The sequence below is a fragment of the Papio anubis genome, chromosome 10 (genome assembly GCF_008728515.1).
Source record: "Papio anubis isolate 15944 chromosome 10, Panubis1.0, whole genome shotgun sequence".
NCBI classification, from domain to species: Eukaryota; Metazoa; Chordata; class Mammalia; order Primates; family Cercopithecidae; genus Papio; species Papio anubis.
This window is the reverse complement of record NC_044985.1, coordinates 90,498,909-90,523,440: the sequence shown is the minus strand read 5'-3', so window position 1 is coordinate 90,523,440 and position 24,532 is coordinate 90,498,909. Positions and strand designations below refer to the sequence as shown.

The window sequence follows — 24,532 nt, the reverse complement described above, 5'->3', positions numbered from 1 at the left end:
TCATAGTATTTGGACATTTTGTTTTTTGTTTAGTAGTAGTCTCAAGTGGATAAACTATGCTGTGATAGAAAGTTAGGGTCTCTGGGAAACCATATTAATTGCTTCAGACCACCAAGTGGTAGATGACTACCAGAGTGAGACCCTGAATAACTTTATGTCACTGCTTCTGTGTACAGCTTTCCTACCCTGGAAAATGGGCATGGAATGAGTGGGGGTCCCCAAGGTTCCCCCTTCAAAGGCAAAATGAAGTTTGGTGTTAAAGTTGGAAGACACATTGTTTGCAGTTGTATGTCTGTGCCTGTGTGCACACAAGTGTGTGGACATACATACACTTTATCTCGTATTGCTATAGAAATCAAATTCAGATCCCTTTTCCATGAAAACAGAGATTGGCTTCAACAAGGCTGCCCTTCACGTGTATTGTGTGCTCTGAGACAGTGAAACAAAACAAAGATCCACGACTCAAAGCCACCATTTTTTAAGGCTTACAATTGAGCTCACTGACATTTTCAGTTAAATATTCTCCCAGAGGGAGAGAGAGAATCTTGGATTTCTAACCCTGTTAAGCAACTGTATACTGCTTCATCTTATCACAAGATAATAATGTAAGGGAGAAATTCTAGTTTTATCGTTGACTAAGCACAACCTGGATTCTTAAAAAAACAAACAAAAAAGATGGGGACACAACAGAGAACAGAAAAGTTCCCTGAGAGTGTTGAAGGCTAAGGGAAGAAGACCAACACTGAAGGTGGCAGCAATGTTTCCCCACTATGACAATATGTTAGAACTCAAAATCACCTGAACTACTCTGATTTTCAAGTTATGGAGGCAAATACTGGGATTGAAAGGTATTCCAAATATGAAGCCTCATTTTAAAAAAGACCTTAGAAAACCCTTGCTTTCAGAATACTAAAAATACATATTTTACAACTTTTTTTTTGAGATGGAGTCTTGCTCTGTCACCCAGGCTGGAGTGCAGTGGCACGATCTCAGCTCACTGCATCACTGCAATCTCTGCCTCCTGGGTTCAAGCAATTCTTCTGCCTCAGCCTCCCAAGCAGCTGGGACTACAGGTGCACCCCACCACGCCTGGCTAATTTTTGTATTTTTAGAGACAGGGTTTCACCACATTGGCCAGGCTGGTCTCAAACTCCTGACCTCGTGGTCTGCCCGCCTCGGCCTCCCAAAATGCTGGGATTACAGGTGTGAGCCACTGTGCCTGGCCATAACTTTTTTTTTTTTTTTGCTTAAGTTTTAGGCATTGGTTCTCAGAGCTGCAATACATGACAGTCCTATGACTTCTGCAATTTTTATATAAGCCACGTATGCTAAATAATAGAAAAAAACCCTCTCCCATAAACTGTGATACTAAATGAATGTTAATTTTTTAGAAATTGTAAGAACTATATGAAAGATAAATAAAAATAATTTAAAAAGGCTTTTGTCTTTGCTATGGATATAATTTCTCACTGCAGAAACAAGACAAAATCATGTAGGTTTTAGAAATACAACCAGAGGAACAAGACATTTCTACAGAGGCTTCAAATGGATGTTCAAGATGAACAGATATAGTCTGTAATCTCCAATGAGAAAGAATAATTATCTCTACATTCTTAACTGATAAGTACTCTTAACGCTAAAGCAAGATAAAAGTGGGAAAAAAAGCTTTCTCAAAAGCATCCCTACCCTCCCTGTTCTCTCTCCCTTCCACTACTTTGAGTTACACAGTATCCTGCAAATACATGTAAAGTGCCATTTGATTCTTTGTCACTGTACTGAACATGGTTATCTCTTAAAGATGTGAAGATTTTCTTTTTGTCTATCCTGCTTTGCTTTTGTTCTCTTCCTTTAGAGAGCGCTGAACTTTGTTGTGGCAAGTAGGAACTTGTGCATCACCTCGACATAAATTAACTGAGTAGCTCACGGGTGGGTGGATTTTTACAGGGGACATATTTGAAAATGAAGGTTGCAGCTACTTTTCATAGCTACAAAGAATTTATCATCTCATGGAAAAAAATTCTACTTCTATACTAATTTATCTATTCTGTAATTTATTCATTAATTCACTCATTCATTACCTACTATCTTTTTTGTTGTTGTTGTTCAAGGAACTATGCTGGACACACGATGATATATCTTATTTTCCTTCTCATCCTACCAAACCTGGAGATGGAACTCTTACAGCTTCTAGCTGACAACACAATCCTTGTATTATGAACTTAACTTTGCTCCCTAACTCTTTGATACACTTACTTTTCAGTATAACGTGTTTGTGGAATCTGTTTATTACCTAGCAGAATGTTTTCATTTTTGTTTACTTGCTTATTTCCATTACTTGTTGGTTTATTTTTAGTCTTGGTCCCTGCTATCTAGGTTTACTTGTGCTAAAAGATACAATTTTTGGTAAGTATAAAATATCAAAAACTATAAATTTTATCCTTTTCTTAAGATTTTCTACTTTATATGTAGAATTCCTTTATAGACAAGTCATGCTTCAGACATTTTGAAAATGTGCTGTTTTGAAATTGAGTGGGTTTTTTCCCCCTTATTTTTAGAGAGTTTCTCAAATAAGAAGGTGCATTATTTTCCCACATGATTCCAAAGGGGGTTAAAATCCTGTATCTTTTAATACTTCACAGGCAGGAGGCATCAGAGTCATCATTTGTATTCCATGGACCAAAGTTCTTTCTTCAGGGATTTATTATTCCACTACAATTCAAGACTAGAAAAGTAAATACTAAATAAACTCTTTATGTACTAGTGTATAATATTGGTATGTAGCTCCATAGTTCAATACATTATACGTACAATCAGATCTCCTTACTCTTTTCCAAAAAAGAAAAAAATAAGTTCATTTTTAGACACATGGACAAATGTCTAAAAGGATGCAAAATAAATAATTTCATGTAAGGATATATTTCAGTTCATGCTGTCAATGAAAATAGTTTTTCTGAACTGAAACAAAATAAATTCACAGGTATTAAAAAATTTTTAAACTTAATATATCCTTGGGTTATTGATAAGGCCATTGTTATTTGAAAAAAAAAATCCAAGTAGCACATAATTATACATAAGCATAATCATATATGATAAGGATAACTTCTCATATCTAATCATCTAAATTATAAAATCAAAGATTTGTGCACTGACAAAGATAGTCACCAAAAGGATATATTGCAAAAGGTAAATGTAAACACTAAATACTCCTCAAGGTTAATACTTTAGAAAGCAAGATTTCAAAACTATTGTTTTAAAAATACTAAATGCTAATAATACAATACTTCCTTTCTTATCTAATTCCATAAAAAGCACCATTGACAAGTAATGGATCAGCTAATAAGCCTGATTACTACCTAGTTACTGTTTCGCTTTCTACTAGCTATTATGCTATAAGAACTAGTAGAATAACTTAACATTCAGCTTTTTTGTTTGTTTGTTTGTTTTTGAGAAGGGTCTTACTCTCTTGCTCAGGCTGGAGTGCAGTGGTGTGATCTTGGCTCACTGCAACCTCTGCCTCATGGGATTAGGTGATCCTCCCTCTTCAGCCTCCCAAGTACCTAGGACTACAGGCACATGCCACCACACCGAGCTAATTTTTTTATTTTTTTGTATAGATGGGGTTTTTCCATGTTTCTCAGGCTGGTCTGGAATTCCTGGGCTCAAGCAATTCGCCCACCTCAGCCTCCTTAAAGTGTTGTGATCGGGATCACAGGCATGAGCCACTGTGCCTAGCCTCATTATTCAACTTCAAAACAGGAGTGTGAAATAACAGAAAAAAGCATTTGGCTCAAGGTAAGGTGATTATGCTATATTCTTGGCTCTGCCACTCACTCACTGTTAACCCTGAAAACTTAGTTTTTTATTTGTAAAACAAGGGGTCTAGACTGAATTGTTTCTAAGGCCCTTTTTATCTCTGATTTGATGAGTGTGGTTGTGATAAAAAGGTCTGACCAAAGCTTCCCAGGAATAATATCTCTGCCCACACATACCACTGAAAACATCAGCTATGTCCCAGTTTCTCTTCCTTCTTACAATGGTGATGTAAACTATCACATGAGAAAATATCCACTGTATTCTACAGTAAGCACCTTGAGAAGGTGTCTATATACAGACAACAATTAGGGTACTTGATGTGGATCTCCCTGTAACAGGAGAGAATTCTAGGTCTTTTAAACAGAGTTAAAATACATTCTGTCCTTGTAGAACAAAGCAAAATAATTTTCTATAATGATTTCAGTGGAAATAAGTTGAGAGAAGGACTAGGCTTTAAAAATATAAAAAATTAAAAATAAAATTAAGACGGGTTTTTGTACGTGAAATAAACAACAATGTAGAAAAAATAAAGTAACGTGACAAAAATCCTTTTAAAAAAATCCTTGCTCACATGGGTTGTGCTTTGAGATCCTATTTCTTGTCTTTCAATAGTTTGGTTTGAGAAGTTGGCGTGAATAATCTAGCAGGCCTTAAATTATGGGTCCATAGCGGACAACTGGAGCAAGTACAGGGTGACTACAGTGGCAATGCTTTCAGGTATGCTTTCAGTCCCCACACAGGAGAGGTTGAATTTCCTATTCTTCCAGGAACTTACAGTTAAAATAAATACCCAAAACACGTCAGTTCATTTCTGACATTCTCAAATCAATGAAGATGGAGTCATAATATTCGCCTTCATTTTTACTAATTTGGTCTTGATCCAAAGGGCAGTTGGGTACAATTTATCTTTTATGTCCATGTTCATGATTTTTTAAAAGGCCATATTTTCATTATGCTTCTTGAATTTTTTTCTCTATATAATGGAAGCACATTGAAATTAAATAAAACTAAGTATTTTTAATACTCTTACTGCACCTATACAGCAAACCTTCATCTATGGATATGATTGGCCACTGTGGGTGGTGCCCATTATAAATGGCAAGCATTTGGGGAGGGCCCAAACACTGTGCTCAATCAGGCAGGCGCCAATCAAACCAGTTGGATCATGAGAAAAAAGACACAACATACAGTTTTTTGTTTTTGTTTTTGTTTTCTGAGACAGTGTCTCACTCTGTTGCCCAGGCTGGAGGGCAGTGGCGTGATCTCGGCTCACCACAAGCTCCGCCTCCTGGGTTCACACCATTCTCCTGCCTCAGGCTCCCAAGTAGCTGGGACTACAGGCGCCCGCCACCTTGCCCGGCTAATTTTTTGTATTTTTAGTAGAGACAGGGTTTCACCATGTTAGCTAGGATGCTCTCGATCTCCTGACCTCATGATCTGCCCGCCTTGGCCTCCCAAAGTGCTGGGATTACAGGTGTGAGCCACCGCGCCCAGTCACAATATGCAGTTTTTGAGAAAAATCTTAGTGTCCCACACACTGCTGAGCCTACAGTCAATAAAACACTGATTGTTTTAATAACTTGAGTCCATTACCTATTACTCTTCAGCAAGGCAACAAAACAAATGAATATGGACAAACTGAAAAGCGGCACTAGCATGTCGCATCTCATTTCCTTTACATATTTTGAAAGAGTGTAATATTTATGAAGTGTCTGTATGCCAAGCATATGTTATCTTTTAAATAGTAGACAGTCAATAAATATTTGCTAACTGAATAAAAAGAAAAACACATAATTTATCACTTGGAATCTTCTTTTAACCTGACAATCAAAAACAAAACAATATAATCTACAACAAAGTTTTTTAGTTTCTGTTTTACCAGTAGATTAATAGAGTTTTTAAAAGAGGTTAAAAAGATACAGATAGCTATTATAGATAAAAGCTATTATTTACTTGTACTAAAATTGCTTGATTTTTCTGGAAATCTAAACATTTGTAAAAATAACTAGGTCATTTATTTCATTTAATGACTTATTTTCAATTTAATCAAAATTATTAGAGATTCATAAGGTTTTTAATAATTTTAGAACCAATGAATACCTTTACAATGACTACACTGTCTTCATTAAGAATGGAAAAAGAAAACATGCAACAGGAAAGAAGCATACCAGAATGCTTATCTCTTTTTTCTTTTTTTGAGATGGAATCTCGCTCTGTTACCCAGGCTGGAGTACAATGGCACGATCTTGGCTCACTGTAACCTCCCCGTCCTGGGTTCAAGCAATTCTCCTACCTCAGCCTCCCGAGTAGCTGGGATTACAGGCATGCACCACCACACCCAGCTAATCTTTGTATTTTTACTAGAGATGGGGTTTCACCATGTTGGCCAGGCTGGTCTCAAACTCCTGACCCCAGGTGATCCACCTGCCTGGGCCTCCCAAAGTGCTGGGATAACAGGTGTAAGCCACCCTGCCTGGCCTCTTTTTGGGGGGGATGAGTAGGGGACTCAATGTCTCACTCTGTCACCCAGGCTGGAGTATAGTGGCACACTCTTGGCTCACTGCAACCTCTACCTTCTGGGTTCAAGCTCAATTCTCACGCCTCAGCTTCCCAAGTAGCTGGGATTATAGGCACGTGCCATCATTACCGGCTAATTTTTGTGTTTTCAGTAGAGACGGGGTTTCACCATGTTGGCCAGGCTGGTCTCAAACTCCTGACCTTAGGTGATCCACCTGCCCTCGGCCTCCCAAACTCCTGGGATTACAGGCATGAACCACTGTGCCAGGCCCAATAATGCTTATCTTGAGCACCTCTGAGTTTTAATATTTTCTGTATTTTCAAATTTTTCTTCAGTAAGTTATGTATTCCTTGAAGGATCAAAAAAGTTGTTTTTTTTTTTGTTTTTTTTTTTTTTTTTTTTTAAAAGATAGTGTGGGATGCTACCACATTAAATGGAGAGAGCAAAGCAAAACAAAACAAAAGGCAGCTATGAGTACTCTTTCTCTAGAACGTGGCTTTCTTTACTGAATGCCTCCAAAGATTTTTAGGCATGGGTGGGTGAAGGAACAGGGAATAGATATTATAGAACTAGACAATTAATAATCCTGTACCCTACTTAAAGAAAAAAGGCAGAGTCTAAGTAAATTTAGCTCTTGGACTCTTTGAGGCATCTTTATACATCACTTGAGGAAACAGCATCTAGATCTTAAAAAAAATATCACAGACACACTGTGGAGAGAAAATCTGGAAAGAATGAACCTTGGCTCCTCTTGTTACAGCTTAAATCTTCTCTAAATCTAACTTCAGAAGGTGGATCCAAGAATTTTTTGTTCTAGTTTTAAAGTAACAAAAGACTAAGTGTAAAAGTGGAATACGTTCCCTTTTAGAAATAGAAGGAAGAGAACAGAAATAGACTGTGAGGGTGTGATTATGATTCTTACAGAATTTTAATATCATGGGCATATTAAGCAAATGCATAAAATGTGTTTTAACACACCCACTATTACTGAACAATTCACATGTGTCTGAATCAGCCTAAATCTCTTCAGGAATTGAGGACTACAGAGTTTTATCTGCATCTGAAATCATCTTTTCCCACATAAACGATACTGACGTTCAGAGAGTTTCAATAAATTTTCATCCAAAACTAAGCGGATCAAAATGGTACTAATCCTATATGCATTTTCCAACCTGTCAGAGAAAAGCATGGCAGTTACGTACAAAAAAAACTGTTAGCAGTACCATGATAAAGAAGCTGATGTACAATGTCATCCCTGTATATAAAAACTGGTTCTAGTATTTCCTTGGCTTCTCAGGTACAATGTAACAGATGCTGTAGTAAGCCTGTTTGTGACTGATGGTTTTTCTAGATCTTTGAAAATTGTATGAGGGGTTGGGAATCGGGAGAATAATGAAAAATGATTACCATACTCCTGATAACACAGACTACATTATAAGATTATGTAAGAGGCCGGGCACGGTAGCTCACACCTGTAATCCCAGCCGAGGTGGGTGGATCACGAGGTCATGAGTTCAAGATCAGCCTGGCCAAGATGGTAAAACCCTGTCTCCACTAAAAATACAAAAATTAGCCAGGTGCAGTGGCAGGTGCCTATAATCCCAGCTACTCAGGAGGCTGAGGCAGGAGAATGGCTTGAACCCGGGCGGCAAGAGGTTGCAGTGAGCCAAGATCACACCACTATATTCTAGCCTGGGCAACAGAGCGAGACTTTGTCTCCCAAAAAAAAAAAAAAAAGATGATGTAAGAGGGGCGGGCGCAGTGGTTCACACCTATAATCCCAGCACTTTGAGAGGCCAAGGCGGAAGGATCACTTGAGGCCAGGAGTTCAAGACCAGCCTGGCCAACATAGCAACACCCTGTCTCTACAAAAAATAAAAAAATTAGCCGGGCATGGTGGCAGGATTCTTGGGCCTTACAGTTTGAGGCTTCAGTGAGCCATGATTGTGCCACTGCACTCTTACCTGGGTGACAGAGCAAGATCCTGTCCAAAAAAAAAAAAAAAAAAAAAGATGATATAATGGATGGGCAGAGAACAAGAGTCTGAGATCAGGCACTTGGGACTTGGGTCCTGGTCCCAGCCTTGTCTCTCACTACCTCGATGACTATAGTAAGTGACCTGACCTCAGGGTCTGGGCCTTCTCATCTGCAAAAATAGAGAGTGGTCCTAAGTGGCCCCTGAGTCTCTTTCTAATCCCCAAATTCTAATTTATCTCCTCTTAATGACTGATTAAAACAAAGGTCCAGATCTTTCACATTTTCTTTGAAGAATGAAAGTTTTGTGAAGAATTCCAATTCCTTCCTAGTCAAAAGAGTGTTCAAAAAGAGCTTGGATGGTGACAACTTCCTTCTGGGGAGATTCCGACATTGAAAAGTAACCAGAGTCTCATGTCAGCCAAAAAGATTTGATCTATTAGAAAAATGGCATAGCTTAGACAAACTACAAAATAATTTGTGACTATGGAAAGAGAATAAGGTTGAAAGAGAAAAAGAATACTGTATTAAAGAAAATGTGTATATTTACTTCTTTCCAGTCTCAGTTCCGGACTAAGAAGTAATTCAAACACATTTTAAAAATATGATATAACAGAATCCTTAATTCTGCAGTAACATAAATTATATACTTCAAAGGCAAAAAGAGATATCCTTATGTGTCTCCTCTTAAGTCGATGAGAATGTTATATTGATGCATTGGAACAGTGTCGATGAATTCAGTATTCCATGAATTGAAACCGAAATCACACAAACCCTTGGGTCCTTCATCCTTGGGGGGGTGAAGGTTCCTGACTGGATCCCGGATACTGCAGTCTGTCCCTGCCCAGGTGAAATCACAAATGCAGGTGGCTTCATTACTACACACCTGTGAAGAAAAAGGAACAGATACAGCATTTTCACTGTATTTTGTAGAATAATGATGATAGATGTAAAAGAGACATGGGGGCAGGGAGGAAGCTTTAAAAGCTATTTGGAATTTCTTTTTAAAGTTTCCCATGGTTGTGATCACTAGACATGAAGTAATAATGCATAGATCATATTGTGTAACATTTTTTCCATTAATTAAAGAAAAAGATTAAAAGGAAGAAATTCTTCAATTATTTATTATTATTCTCAAATTAAATTGAATTATTCATGTTATTCTTAAACTGAATCATGATATTACTTAAGTATACAAATGTCTGATAAGATACTTTTTCCTACTTTGTTCAGAAGTAGCTGTTTCTAGGAACACACTTTAAAAACATATATACTTCATTCAATAAATTAATAGATAGTGGGCTCAAAAGCATTGCTGGAGATAAAAGGCCAGGAGACATAAATCACCAATGCCTTGTATGACCTCACTATCACCATGTCCAACACCAAACTCACTTGGCGGCACTTTCCCTGCCCAACAAGCATTCCCCCCAACCCCATCCCAGCACCCCTAGACCCTGGTAACCCTCTTTTCTCAGTCAGCCAAGCTGAGGACCCCAGAGTGATCTTTGTCTCCTCCCTCTTTCTCCAGGGACCCGCCAGCATGCTGGAATGGAACTGTAATCTAGATGAAATAAATAACAATCAGCAAACTAGACACAGGAATGTTTAAACCCTTATCTCCCTGAGAAATACATTCAGGGACAGATTACTAGAGATGATAAAATCAAACAAGGAAGCTTTTTAATCTGAAATATTCTAATGCCATGATTGCGATTAACAAGGCTGAATGTGGCCTTTTCGTTGTTGTTGTTATTGTTGTTGAGATGGAGTCTTGCTCTGTCGCCCAGGCTGGAGTGCAGTGGCTTGATCTCGGCTCACTGCAAGCTCCGCCTCCCGGGTTCAAGCGATTCTTCTGCCTCAGCCTCCCCAGTAGCTGGGACTCCAGGGGCCCACCACCACACCCAGCTATTTTTTGTATTTTTAGTAGAGATGGTGTTTCACCATGTTGGCTAGGAGAATGGCTGAAGTCCAGCCACTGTGACCATGCCAGACCATGAAGGTTCCAGCTGTCACATTGATACCTACTTACCCCATGGCCCGAACAGACTTTACCCTTGGAATCAAGTGGACAGCTGCTCATATTTAGGGCTTGAATTTGTAGGCACTTCCGATCTAAACACATCATAGACGGGCCACATGGTGTTCCATCTTCTACATAGCCCACATCCGTATCATCATCTAAAACTACATGAGCACCACTAAAACAAGAAAGATATCCATATAACCATTCGCACCACACTTAGAAATATAACATCAACACGAATGAGACTTGCTCTTCATGAAACTGAAGAGGCTGTCAGTGGATGTGGATTTCTCCTAACATTTTCTTACTCCTCTTCTTCTTCCCCTTTCCCTACCTTTCCTTAATAAAAGAGCATGAAAAAGAAACTCATTATCATTATTAGAAAACACATCAACAAGAAAAATGTCATTTGCACAAAGTATATTCTAAATCTTCACTTGTTTTCAAGACCCAACATTAAGACTAAAGGAGAAGTATCTGTATGAGAACAAAAGCAGCAAATATATTAGTAGCTCTCCAAGGCTTTCAGATGTAGCATAGTAAAAAAAAAAAGCAGATGATGAACAAAAACAGCAAATAAAAAATATTTTGAAAAATATTATTCTTACTTCAGAAGATCTGACTATCCATAATTGAAAAAAATAAACAAACCAGTTATTTCCTATTGATATTTACAGACATGCCTAGCGTAATGATGGGGATAACATTCTAAGAAACGTGTCATTAGTCAATTTCGTCTTTGTGCAAATGTCATAGAATGAGCTTACACAAACCTGGATGGTATAGCCTACTATACACTGTCTAGTCTATACAATAGACTAGACAGATGGTCTAGTCTATTGCTGCTGGGCTAAACTCCTGTATAGTATGTTACTGTACTGCATACTGTGGACAATTATAAAACAATGGTAAGTACTTGCCTATCTAAACATATGTAAATATAGAAAAGGGGCAGTATGACTTTTCTATGTTTAGATATGTTTAGATAGGCAAGTACTTACCATTGTGTAAAAAATTTCAGTCAATGGCAGACCACATATATGACAGTGGTTTCATAAGATTATTTCATGTGTTTTAGTGCTTACTTCTAAAATTTCAAAGTTGGGAATAATTTGAATTTGAATGATAATGCTATAGTCACTAACAGAATATCTTGCTGAATATTTAACAAATATGCTAGTTTAGTATATACAACAATATAATTTAACAAGGCTATTTTATCTAAAGGCATGAAAACACACATTCAAATAAAGCTTGTATACGTCAAAGTAACTAGCTTTAGAGACTACAAATTTATTCCAGGAGGGCTCTCACTGTCTGAGACCCTGTTAGAATTGTCTTCAGAGCCATTTAAAAGCCAGGAAAGAAGTAACCATTTGACCGAGACAGCATTATCCAATTTAGTACCCAATCAATTTCCTAAAATTACTTTTGGATCATCCCAAATCTTGTATTATCTCACTTAAGGTGAAGATATGGTACTCTAAGGATACTAAAAGTTTGCAGACGCTGAAGGCAATTCTGTAGGGGGAAGGCCAAAAGTGTTTTAGCAACAACATTGAGTAAGAAACTAGTATCTTAGAATTATGACTACTTTGAAGGAAACAATACCTATTTGGAATATAATATGACTCCCTGGATAAACAAAAATAAGCCTCGTATCTACATGCCTTGTACTCACAGACAACTGGATATCAAATGTTTGCTTATAGGTTACCTACTATTTTAATAAATATTTTCTATATGTGATTAGGTATTTGTTAAGCCATCTTCCAAACCAGACATAAACTACATAAACTGTAGCTTAAATTCTTTTTCTTTTCAGTCATAAAAAAAAAAAAACACACACACACAGTGTTCAAATAGTGACATACTCTAATGCTTAAAACTTTAATAATGGGTTAGAATGAACACCATAATTCTGCTCTTAAAATTATGATGACAAAGAAGGGTATATTACTACTAACTAGTATAACTTTGAGCAAATGTAAGCTGCAAGTCAATATACAACTTTGTTTTTTTTAAGTGACTGTCAACATGAAAGGTGATAATAAAATCTAAGTTAACTTTCCTCTTGTAAAAACTAGAAAAATCTTTGATTTCTGATTTTTTTGAAATTTGATTTTCTGAAATTTGTAATTCTCATGGCTTATGAGGTCTTCCAACATTTAATATGTTACCTGCAGTCAATCACCCGGCCTTGATGGTAGAAGGAAGTTGGAATGATCTCACCCTGAAGTTGACCAATACGTGGAGCTCGAGTAAGATTGGTACAGAGTAAGAATCCACAGAACACATCACTGAACATGTGTAAAGAAAGCAAACAGACCAGACAAGAGGAATCAAGCTTAAAAAATCCAAACGATTCGGTCCACATTTATTCAAATTTTTAAAATATTCTCTTTCTTTCTAAACAAAAACATTTGATCATATATCATTGGTAGGTGATAACCCCCTCCTTCTTTGCTAAGAGGATCACAGTTTTGTTTGGAACAGCAAAGTGCCCAGCCCTGAAAGATGGATCATGACTGCTGTCTCATCTATTCTTGGTACTCCCATTCTCGACACCCACTTTCCTATCCATTCCCCCTTCTCCTCTTCTTAGAGTTAAAAGTGGCCCCTGGGCTGTGAAGACGTGAGTAAAAGCTGGCTAGGGAGTGACTGGGAGGATTTTGTTTTTGGGATAAAAGGTTAGAGACTGACAAGGAGAAGACCTCTTGCTCCTATCCCTACTTCCTAGCTTTGAATGTGTAGCTTTTGCATCCTCTTCACAATCATGAGTTCACAAAGCATAAGGACAAAAAGCCAACACGCTAAGGGTTACAGGATGGAGGGGCAGAAATTATCTGGGTCTTTGGTGACCTTGTTAAATTCATGCACCATAAGGACCTCTACCTCCAGTCTGTTAAGTAAACAATGACTCCTAAAAAATGGGCAAAGAATTAAAGTGGCACGTCACAAAAAAAGGAAATCCATGTCCAATAAATGTACAAAAATGTGCTAAATTCCACTTGTAGCCGGGCGCGGTGGCTCAAGCCTGTAATCCCAGCACTTTGGGAGGCCGAGGTGGGCGGATCACGAGGTCAGGAGATCGAGACCATCCTGGCTAACATGGTGAAACCCCGTCTCTACTAAAAATACAAAAAACTAGCCGGGCGTGGTGGCGGGCGCCTGTAGTCCCAGCTACTCGGAGGCTGAGGCAGGAGAATGGCCTGAACCTGGGAGGCGGAGCTTGCAGTGAGCCGAGATCACGCCACTGCACTCCAGCCTGGGTGACACAGCGCGAGACTCCGTCTCAAAAAAAAAAAAAAAAAAAAAAAAAAAAATTCCACTTGTAATCTGGGGAAATGCAAATTAAAACCATGCTAATATATCAGGTCACACCCAGCAGAACAGATAAAAGCAAAAAGTCTGATAATACCAAGTGTTGGTGAAATATGGCATAACAAAATTCTTGTATACATAATACTGATGGTAGAATTTACTAGTTCAGCCATTTTAGAAAACAGTCTGACATCATTTGGTAACACTGATAACATCCCCTATGACTTAGCAAATTTTCTACTTATGTACAGGCCTTACAGAAAGAGGTACAAATGTGCACTAGGTTACATATACAAGAATATTCATAGCAGCATGATGCCTAATAGCCAAAAAATGAAAACAATCTAAATGGTCATCAACACAGAATGGAGAACTAAAGTATAGTATATCCATTTATTTGTACATTTATAAAAGTGAAATAAATAAATAATAAAAATGAACAACAGACAGCTATACACACCACAGAAAACTCTTAAAATGCTGGACTTGAGAAACTGATAAACAAAATACAAAATAACACATGAAGCATTAGGGATGAAAACTTAGGCAGTAAAACTCTAAAGAAAAGTCAGGATGAAGGTATCTGCACTATTTCTGGGATGATGCTGCAATGTTCTATTTCTTGACCCACGTAGGAGTGACATGGGAGTTCACTTCATAATTATTTGGTAAAATGTATATTTATGTGTTGTTTATTTTTATGTTTATACATTTAACAATTTTTTAAAAACAAAGATGAGGTCTCACTATGTTGTCCAGACTGGTCTTGAACTCCTGGACTCAAGCGATCTACTCGCCTCGGCTACCCTAAGTGCTGGGATTACAAGCAGGAGCCATTGTGTCTGGCCATATATTTCACAATTTTTTCAAGTTTCAAACACATTAATTTCCCTTACCTTATTGGGGATTGGGTATTCTATTACCAGATACTAAAAAGCTATCTTTTACAATAATCTAATCCAATGCCTCTCAAACTTTTTGAGGTCATGAAACAGAGAGAGATAATCAGATTCTCTAGGACATGGAGTGAATGAATAAAGCTAATCAAATTCAAGGTGTCCAATCCCATGGATTTTGACTACTTCAGGCTCCCCTTGCCCCTATTCCCTGACACCTCAAGGACTGAGGATCAACATCTTGGAACATCTGTGCTTCACTCATGAGACATCAGATAAGAAGCTCTGTTCTCTATTATTTTGGTTTAATTTTTTAAAAATTATAGTCAAAGATTTGTTGCCTACTATGGCCTCATTCATCATCAAAGACTACATGGAATTGCAAAGTTTCGTAAAATATAACAGAGATCATTAACTGAGAATAAAGCTTCCCTTAAATTCTTGCTCTGCTTCAAAATTAGGAGAATTTTCATTGCTTTAGAAGGGATGATTTCATTGTTCCACAGTAATTGAATTAACTTAATAACCTAATTAATGAGAATTCTAACTTTCCTCAACTAATCAAAGAAATATCAGGCTGGGCATGGTGGCTCAAGCCTGTAATCCCAGCACTGAGAGGCTGAGGAGGGTGGATCACTTGAGGTCAGGAGTTTGAGACCAGCCTGGCCAACATGGTGAAACCCCATCTCTACTAAAAATACAAAAAGTAGCCGGGCGTGGTGGCAGGTGCCTGTAATCCCAGCTACTAAGGAGGCTGAGGCATGAGAATCATTTGAACCCAGGAGGAGGAGGTTGCAGTGAGCTGAGATCATGCCATTGCACTCCAGTCTGGGCGATAGAGCAAGACTCAGTCTCAATTAAAAAAAAAAAAAGACAGACAGAAAGAAATATCAATGTGCTCTGAAAGTATCTCATTTCCTGAGTAAAGATGCCTTTAATATGTAGTAACTAGATGCTTTTTGGAAAGGAAAAAAAATCTCTGGTGTAAATATTAGATATCTGAATAAATCAAATGTTACTACACTTGTGAAATGATAAAAAAAAATAGTAAGATTTCACTTTCGTCGCAAAAATATATATGGTCTACATAGTTTGCTTTTAAACTACATGTATACTACTACGTTCGTAGGCCATATATTCTAGTAAAAGTAGAAAATTAAAAGCTAGTATTAATTTGTAATGCTCTGGCAAAGTATCTCGTCAGAACAAAAATGAAGTAAAATATGGCACCTGAGAAATTTTCTGAATTCTGTGGAAATGGCATGACTCTGTAGCATAGTAACAGTTTAATCTATAGCCATTTGCCTCTAGATATAATAATATCTATTACAAACAAATACTTTAAATTTTGGAATAGGTGAACACTTAGAAAAAAATCATTAGCATTTATTTTGTGCTCATTTTGCACTTGCATAATAAGGGGTTCCAAGTCCAGTGATGATGCCCTCAGAGCTGACCACTCACTGTTTGCTGCACTGAATCCACCGGTCTCCATCCTTCCCGCAGTTTCCCTTCTCAGTGCCTTCTGTATTCAGTTTTTCATAGCAGAACTTGTCAGACCCTGCAGCCTCTTTTGGAGATAGGCAAGAGAAGAAAATTAATTTTCATTTTCTTTGTTATCCATAACCAGTAATGTGCCAGTAAGTGTTTAACACCTGATTCTCCAGAACAAGGAAAAAGAACATCCTGATTTGTAGCATTTGCAAGTTTCCATGGCATAAATTCCCCATGGCTGATTTCACACTCAATGTGATGTCCATGGGCTTGCAAAATTCCTAAAAATTTAACAATTGGCTCTTGCAAGCTAATACGAAAAAGTTCCAACACAACACTGGTTTTAGCCTGAGACACAAATTTCTCTCCAATGCTTGTTGGTGAGTTTGAGGATGGAAGGTGCGAATGACTATCAGCAGGAATTGGTGAAGTGACACACAGGCAACTAACATTCTTAATCTTGTTTTATATCAATATTAGGAAATTAATTACAAAGTTGTAGCCCATTGAGGTTTTGTGTTGGCACCTGAGTTTTGATAATTAAACCTTTCAAAATACAAATGTCTCCATTATCTTTTCTCTGTCAAAACTAAAGCACTGAATGTAAATCAGTCAAAGAAATGATATTTGCCAAACTCTAAAATCACTCGTGCCGGAGCCCTGTTCTCCTTTTGTGTGCTTTCTTTTCCTTTGGGGTGAACCCAGCCTTGGCTAGAAAGGCAGACTCATTTCTCATTCTTCCCCCCGTCTGGCCCTCATGAACTGATATTATTAGAGAGGCAATGTAAATGTCAGGAAGAGGATATGCGCATGAACTTTTAGGGAATGTACTAAGAATCATAGCCATGTACCTGTCTGCATCTCAGGAAGTACATGCATCTCTTCACTTTGAAGTGAGACAGTAAATGACAAAATTTAAAAAATAAGTCTGGTATTTTCCCAGGGTAAAAACCAGAAAGCTAACTTGTGTGTGTTAATGGAAAAAAAGGGGTCAAATGTTAAAACCAAGGTACAAAATAAATCACACAAGTGGCTGGATAATCACACTGTACTCAACCCAATCTTTGCAAATGAATGCAACACCCCCTTCTCTGAGAGCCACAGCCACTAAATGGCACTGCTCACTTCTGACAAGTGCCCAACTTAAGCAGTTGTTTTCTCTAGTTTTTGTGACTAAGATTCACAGTTCTCTTTATTCTCATCCTTTCTAGATTTTTTTTTAAAACATCACTCCAAACTGTGCATCTCAGCAAGACTGGCAGAGAAGAACACTATAAGAGAAAATGGTATGTGTAACCACCAAGCAAGGAGATGCGACCTACTTGTTCCCCAGATGTACTGACACTGGTTGTCTCTGGTCTTGCACTCGCCATTGTAGCAGCGGCCCTGGGGACAGGAGCACACATGTGAGGCACACACAGTCAGTTTGTTTTCCCCAACATTTTTACTACAATGTCTCCTTCTGGTTCACTTGGATAAAGTTTTTTCATTTCATACTCTAATATTTTTATAGTGACCAATAAGAATCACAAACATCTTCAGAATAACAGTTAAAAATTTAAAACTCTAAACAGAACTCATTGTACAGCTCTCTAAATGTAAACTAAACATCTAAAATTTGAAATTTTACAGTAAACAAAAACTGGTATATTTCTGTGAGAGAACCAAAATGATTTTTAGGTTCTTTTGTGTATGGATGGTTAGAAAACATCAAATCTGCATTTGACATCATGATACTTACCTGTAGGTTATAATATGGCTTCAGGGAACAAAAAAACTCATGACAGATTGTCATATTTTCTTTCCCACACCAGGCAGGTTGAAATTACTGAAAAATGGTCACAACTCAATAAATGAGACTCCCAGTTCTTCAGCCATTACATTCTTTTTTTTTTTTTTCTCTCTTAATCTGGGCAATTTGTCACCAGAGGTAAATATATTTAATATTTGGCATCACATGAAGCAACTCTAAATTAGAATCCCACTATAATCATTTACTTGAGTAAAATTCCCTTCGAAGTTATATTAATATTGATCAAAAAAGGAAAAAAACTTTCGAACGAATCCTTTTTAAATTACACTTAAAATTTATAGCCCAGCATACCTGATTTTGATTGCATGCATATCCGTCTTGCTTATGAAGATTTGGTGGGCACTGCAAAATATTATCTTTTTAGTTAATATTCAGCATGCTAGGTACCTTCAGATAATGTGTATACTATATATAGTGCAAGCATGGTGGATATACATAACTAGAAACATTGAGAAAAACACATGCAACTCCTTAGATTATTAATCCCATTATTTATGCTATTATTGGTAAAATAAGTAAATAAGGGCCACATAGTGCATACATTTTAAGTTTCTTCTGTTTATGGTGAGGTAGACCAGAATAACAAGTCACATTCACTTGCCTACAGAGTTAAAAGTAGAAGAGATTAAAATGGACAATGAAGGAAATGAATCAGCTTGGTACATAGGAAGGGACACATTCAAGAAACTAATTTACAAGAACTTGCTCAGCTCTCTGAAAATGTCAAATCTGCATTTGACATCATGACATTTTACCCATAGGCTACTTTAGTGAAACAGAAGAAATACTTTGCCTTTCAACGCAAAGTAAGTGCTATATCTCCATTATATTAATAGTTCTGACCTCTTCAAACTACAGACATGTTACTAGAACAGTCTGTGATGTGATGGTTATTTCTTTTTATAGGTCTATGTATCAAATCATTTTTAAAAGAAATACTTCATTTCCCCCCAAAGTTACTCTCTGTACATTTTATTGACCACATTTAAGAGAATGTAAAAAGGTCTGCTACAGTGTTTAAAACAAATACAAAAAGAAAAAAATATGCAGGCATGGCAAATAAATAAGAAACAGCAGTATGCACCGAGGTCCTCCCTCAGTCTTCACCTTCTCAGTAAATGATGTTCCATCCTTCCAATTGTTCAAGCCAAAGGCCATAGTCATCTTCTATTCCTCTCCTCTCTCACTCTCCCTCCATCTAGTCTGTCCATAAATCCTGCTAGTTCTATCTTCAAAATATAATTCCAATCTGACCCCTTTTCTCCACCCCTACTGCTCATACCCTGTCCAAGGCACCACCATCTCTCACCTGGATTACTGTAATAGCCTTCCACCTGAGTCCCTTGCTTCTACCCTAGTCACCTTAGAGTTTACATTGCTATCAGAGTGATCTCTTTAAAAAGGTAAATACCAAATCACATCGATCTTCTGTTTCCCAACTTACTCAACAACCTTACAAGCTCAACATGATTTGCTCCTACACTCTCTCATCCTGTCATCTCTGTGACATCATTTTCTGCTCACTCATGGCTGATGTGACCCCATGTGGACACGCCAGGCGTGCTGCCACCCACAGCCTTTGCCTTTGCTTTCCCGTTGTCACTCCAGATTTCTGCATGGCTCATTCCCTCACCTTTGTTAGAGCTTTGCTCAAATATCATCATCCCAAAGAGGCCTTCGTAGAACCCATGCTCTTCAAAGCTGCAGCCCCTCCCATGCTGGCACTCTCTGGGGCTGTGCCAATTTAGGATAAGGGCTTTAAGGGCTTCTTTTTTTTTATTATTAGAGAAGTCTACAAGTTTTTTTCTTTTTTTTTTTTTTTTTTTTTTTCTTCTCCAAAGCACTTATCACCAACTGACAATTCATGTTTTACTTACTTGTTTGTTCATTGTTGCCCCATCATAATATGAGCTCTATGCAGGCAGGATTCTATGTTTTGTTTCCTACTGCTGCCCTATTATCTACACCACCACCAGGCATGTGGCAGGTGTGCAAGTACTGTGAACTGCCAGAGAACATAAACGCATGGCCCAATAACCAGATACGACTATGTAATTCTATGCTGCACATATTGAGCCATTTATCAAGTTCACCACAGAAAGATAACAGAACTGATTTAGCATTCCTAAGAAGCAGTAATTTCCTAACAAACATTCCAAGGCAAATGTTTTGGTTCTACACCTTTCTAAAGAATAACTGACTCTCATACAAGTTTCATTCGCCACAGCTTTTCAATCTGGTGAGTATTCAAGGGATCAGCACTAAAAAGCAGAAATATACAACTAACAAAAGCAGAAATCCCTGTGGTTTCTTTCATCCATCCAGAGTCACTCAGAATGCAATCACTATCTCATTAATCAACTCTCATTAATTATTCACTCACTCTAAAACTAATGCAACCAGTGATACGGATCATGGTGGACAGGAGGCAGGACTAGATTGCAGCTCTGGACAGAGCAGCATGCGGAGGCCTGCAGTGCGAACTTTAGCTCCAGATCGACTGCAAGAACAAACCAGCAATCCCAAGAGGACCTACAGACCCTCTGAAGGAAGCAGACTGCTCCTGCAGGACCCAGGAGACACCCAAATACTGTGAGTGCCCCAACTGCGGAAGGGGGAACACACATCCCCACTGGAGAAGCTGAAGGTCTGTTTGCAGGAGAAGTTTCTGACTTTACCTAGAGCTGAGTCAATTAGAGAGCCGAGCCAAATACAGAGGTAGAGGAAGCAGCAGAAAGGCTTGGGAGTTCACTAGGTCCCTGAGCAGCCCATTCTTGCCAGACACCACAGGGATCCATCGGGAGGGTGGCCAGAGGAGCAGGAGTAAAACTCCACAGGGAGCAGGAATTCTCTAGCTGAACTTTGTAACAATTTGAACTGGGCGAGAAGCCTCCTGGCCATCACTCCGGGGAGGGCACCAATTGGGTGTGCAGACCTCACAGGCCGGGGGAGAACTAAAGCCCTTTTTTCTTGAAGCTGGGACCATCGGGTGGGGGCAGAACTAGGTGTGTCTGAGCTCAGACTCTCCTTGGGCAGGTCCTGCTGTGGTTGCTGTGGGGGATGGGGGTGAGATTCCCAGATCCCTACCTAGGAGGATTATGGCTGCCTCTGCTGAGTCATGCAGGTTGTCAGGAAAGTGGGGGAAAGCCAGCAGTCACAGGCCTCACGCAGCTCCCACACAAACTGAAGAGGTGATTATAGTGGAAGACAAAGGGTATACAATCTTGGGAGTTTTAGGGCCCTGCCCACCGCCAATCCCTCTCCACATTACTACAGCTGATGCTTTCTGGAAAGTGTGACCTTGTGGCAGGAGGCCAACAAGCACAAAAATAGATCATTAGACCACCAAAGCTAAGGACCCTCATGGAGTCCATTGCACCCTCTGCCACCTCCATTGGAACAGGCGCTGGTATCCACAGCTGAGAGACTCGTAGATGGTTTACATCACAGAACTCTGTGCAGACAACCCCTAGTACCAGCCAGGAGCTGCGTAGACTCACTGGGTGGCTAGACCCAGAAGAGAGAGAACAATCACTGCAATTCAGCTCACAGGAAGCCATATCCATAGGAAAGCAGGGGACAGTACTATGTCAAGGGAACACCCGTGGGACAAAAGAATCTGAACAACAGCCTTCACCCCTAGACCTTCCCTCTGACAGAGCCTACCCAAATAAGAAGGAACCAAAAAAACAACTCTGGTAATATGACAAAAACAAGGCTCTTCAATACCCCCCAAAAAAATCATACTAGTTCACCAGCAAGGGATCCAAACCAAGAAGAAATCCCTGATTTACCTGAAAAAGAATTTCAGGAGGTTAGTTATTAAGCTAATCAGGGAGAGACCAGAGAAAGGCAAAGCCCAAAGCAAGGAAATCCAAACAATGATACAAGAAGTTAAGCGAGAAATATTCATGGAAATAGTAGCTTAAAGAAAAAACAATAAAAAATTCAGGAAACTTTGGACACATTTATAGAAATGTGAAATGCTCTGGAAAGTCTCAGCAATAGAAATGAACAAGTAGAAGAAAGAAATTCAGAGTTTGAAGACAAAGTCTTTGAATTAACCCAGTCCAACAAAGAAAAAGAAAAAAGAATAAGAAAATATGAACAAAGCCTCCAAGAAGTCTGGGATTATGTTAAACAACCAAACCAAAGAATAATTGGTATACCTGAGGAAGAAGAGAATTCTAAAAGCTTGGAAAACATATTCGAGGGAATAATCAAGGAAAACTTCCCTGGCCTTGTGAGAAACCTAGACATGCAAATACAAGAAGCACAAAGAACACCTGAGAAATTCATCGCAAAAAGATCACCACCTAGGCACATTGTCATCAGGTTATCCGGAGTAAAGACAAAGGAAAGAATCTTAAGAGCTGTGAGACAGAAGCACCAGGTAAACTATAAAGGAAAACCTATCATATTAACAGCAGATTTCTCAGCAGAAACTCTACAAGCTAAAAGGGATTGGGGACCTATCTTCAGCCTCCTCAAACAAAACAGTTATCAGCCAAGAATTTTGTATCCAGCGAAACTAAGCATCATATATGAAAGAAAGATACAATCGTTCTCAGACAAACAAATGCTGAGATTATTTTCCATTACCAAACCACCACTACAAGAACTGCTAAAAGGAGCTCTAAATCTTGAAACAAATCCTGGAAAAACATCAAAACAGAACCTCTTTAAAGCATAAATCACACAGGATCTATAAAACAAAAATACAAGTTAAAGCAAAAACAAAAAACAAAACCAAAGCACACAGACAATAAAGAGCATGATGAAAGTAACGGTACCTCACATTTCAATACTAACATTGAATGTAATGGCCTAAATGTTCCACTTAAAAGATACAGAAGCACAGAATGGATAAGAACTCACCAACCATCTGCTCCTTCAGGAGGAGACTCACCTGACACATAAACACTCACATAAACTTAATGTAAAGGGGTAGAAAAGGCATTCCATGCAAATGGACACCAAAAGCAAGCAGGAGTAGCTATTCTTATATTAGACAAAACAAACTTTAAAGCAACAGTGGTTAAAAGAGACAAAGAGGGACAGTATATAATGGTAAAAGGCCTTGTCCAACAGGAAAATGTCACAATCCTAAACGTATATGCACCTAACACTGGAGCGTCCACATTTATAAAACAATTACTAATAGACCTAAGAAATGTTGGCCAGGCATTGTGGCTCATGCCTGTAATCCCAGCACTTTGGGAGGCCGAGGCGGGTGGATCACCTGAGGTCAGGAGTTCGAGACCAGCCTGACCAACACAGTGAAACTCTGTCTCTACGAAAAATACAAAAATTAGCCTGGCATGGTGGCACCTGCCTGTAATCCCAGCTACTTGGGAGGCTGAGGCAGGAGAATCACTTGAACCTGGGAGGCGGAGGTTGCAGTGAGCTGAGATCATGCCATTGCACTCCAGCCTGGGCAACAAGAAGGAAACTGTCTCAAAAAAAAAAAAAAAAAAAAAAAAAAAGAAAAAAAAAAAAAAAAAAAAAAATGACATAGACAGCAACACAATAATAGTGGGGGACTTCAATACTCCACTGACAGCACTAGACAGGTCATCAAGACAGAAAGTCAACAAAGAAACAATGGATTTAAACTATTACTTGGAACAAATGGACTTAACAGATGTATACAGAACATTTCATCCAACAACTGCAGAATACACATTCTATTCAACAGTGCATGGAACTTTCTCCAAGATAGACCACGAGACAGGCCATAAAACAAGCCTCAATAAATTTAAGAAAACTGAAATTACATCAAGCACTCTTTCAGATCACAATGGAATAAAACTGGAAATCGACTCCAAAATGAACCTTCAAAACCATGCAAATACCTTCAAAAAGGAAACTTCAAAACCATGCAAAGGAGATTAAATAACCTGCTCCCAAATAAGCATTGGATCAAAAACAAAACCAAGATGGAAATTAAAACATTCTTCGAACTAAATGACAATGATGCCACAACCTATCAAAACCTCTGGGATACAGCAAATACAGGAAAGTTCATTGCCCTAAATGCCTACATCAAAAAGTCTGAGAGAGTACAGACAGACAATCTAAGGTCATACCTCAAGGAACTAGACAAACAAGAACAAACCAAACCCAAACCCAGCAGAATAAAGAAAACAGCCAAGATCAGTGAAGAACTAAATGAAATTGAAACAACAACAACAAAATGCCTAAGATAAATGAAACAAAAAGCTGGTTCTTTGAAAAGATAAATAAAATTGATAAGACCATTGGCAAGATTAACCAAGAAAAGAAGAGAGAAAATCCAAAAAAAAAACCTCACTAAGAAATAAAACAGGAGATATTACAACTGATACCACTGAAATACAAAAGATCATTAAAGCTACTATGAACACCTTTACACATATACACTAGAAAACCTAGAAGGAATGGATAAATTCCTGGAACAATAAAACCCTCCTAGCTTAAATCAGGAAGAATTAGATACCCTGAACAGACCAGTAACAAGCAGTGAGATTGAAATGATAATTCAAAAATTACCAACCAAAAAAGGTCTAGGACCAGATGGATTCACAGCAGAATTCTACCAGACATTCAAAGAAGAATTGGTACCAACCTTTTGACACTATTCCACAAGACAGAGAAAGAAGGAATCCTCCCTAATTCATTCTATGAAGCCAGCA

At 38.4% G+C, this 24,532-nt stretch overlaps 1 protein-coding gene across 3 annotated transcripts in view; it reads right to left on the bottom strand.

The window, feature by feature from the left end:
* The window catches only part of ADAM23 (ADAM metallopeptidase domain 23), a 173,064-nt gene that overhangs the window by 16,235 nt on the left and 132,297 nt on the right, over positions 1 to 24,532 (bottom strand). For all 3 annotated transcript variants that reach the window (XM_003907860.4, XM_009182880.3, XM_009182879.3), the window contains exons 19-24: positions 18,150 to 18,200; positions 17,368 to 17,431; positions 16,016 to 16,121; positions 12,512 to 12,631; positions 10,338 to 10,506; positions 9,080 to 9,191 (exon numbers count right to left, since the gene is read on the bottom strand). In XM_003907860.4, coding sequence (XP_003907909.1) covers positions 9,080 to 9,191; positions 10,338 to 10,506; positions 12,512 to 12,631; positions 16,016 to 16,121; positions 17,368 to 17,431; positions 18,150 to 18,200 — 622 coding nt within the window. The remainder of the gene's footprint in view (positions 1 to 9,079; positions 9,192 to 10,337; positions 10,507 to 12,511; positions 12,632 to 16,015; positions 16,122 to 17,367; positions 17,432 to 18,149; positions 18,201 to 24,532) is intronic.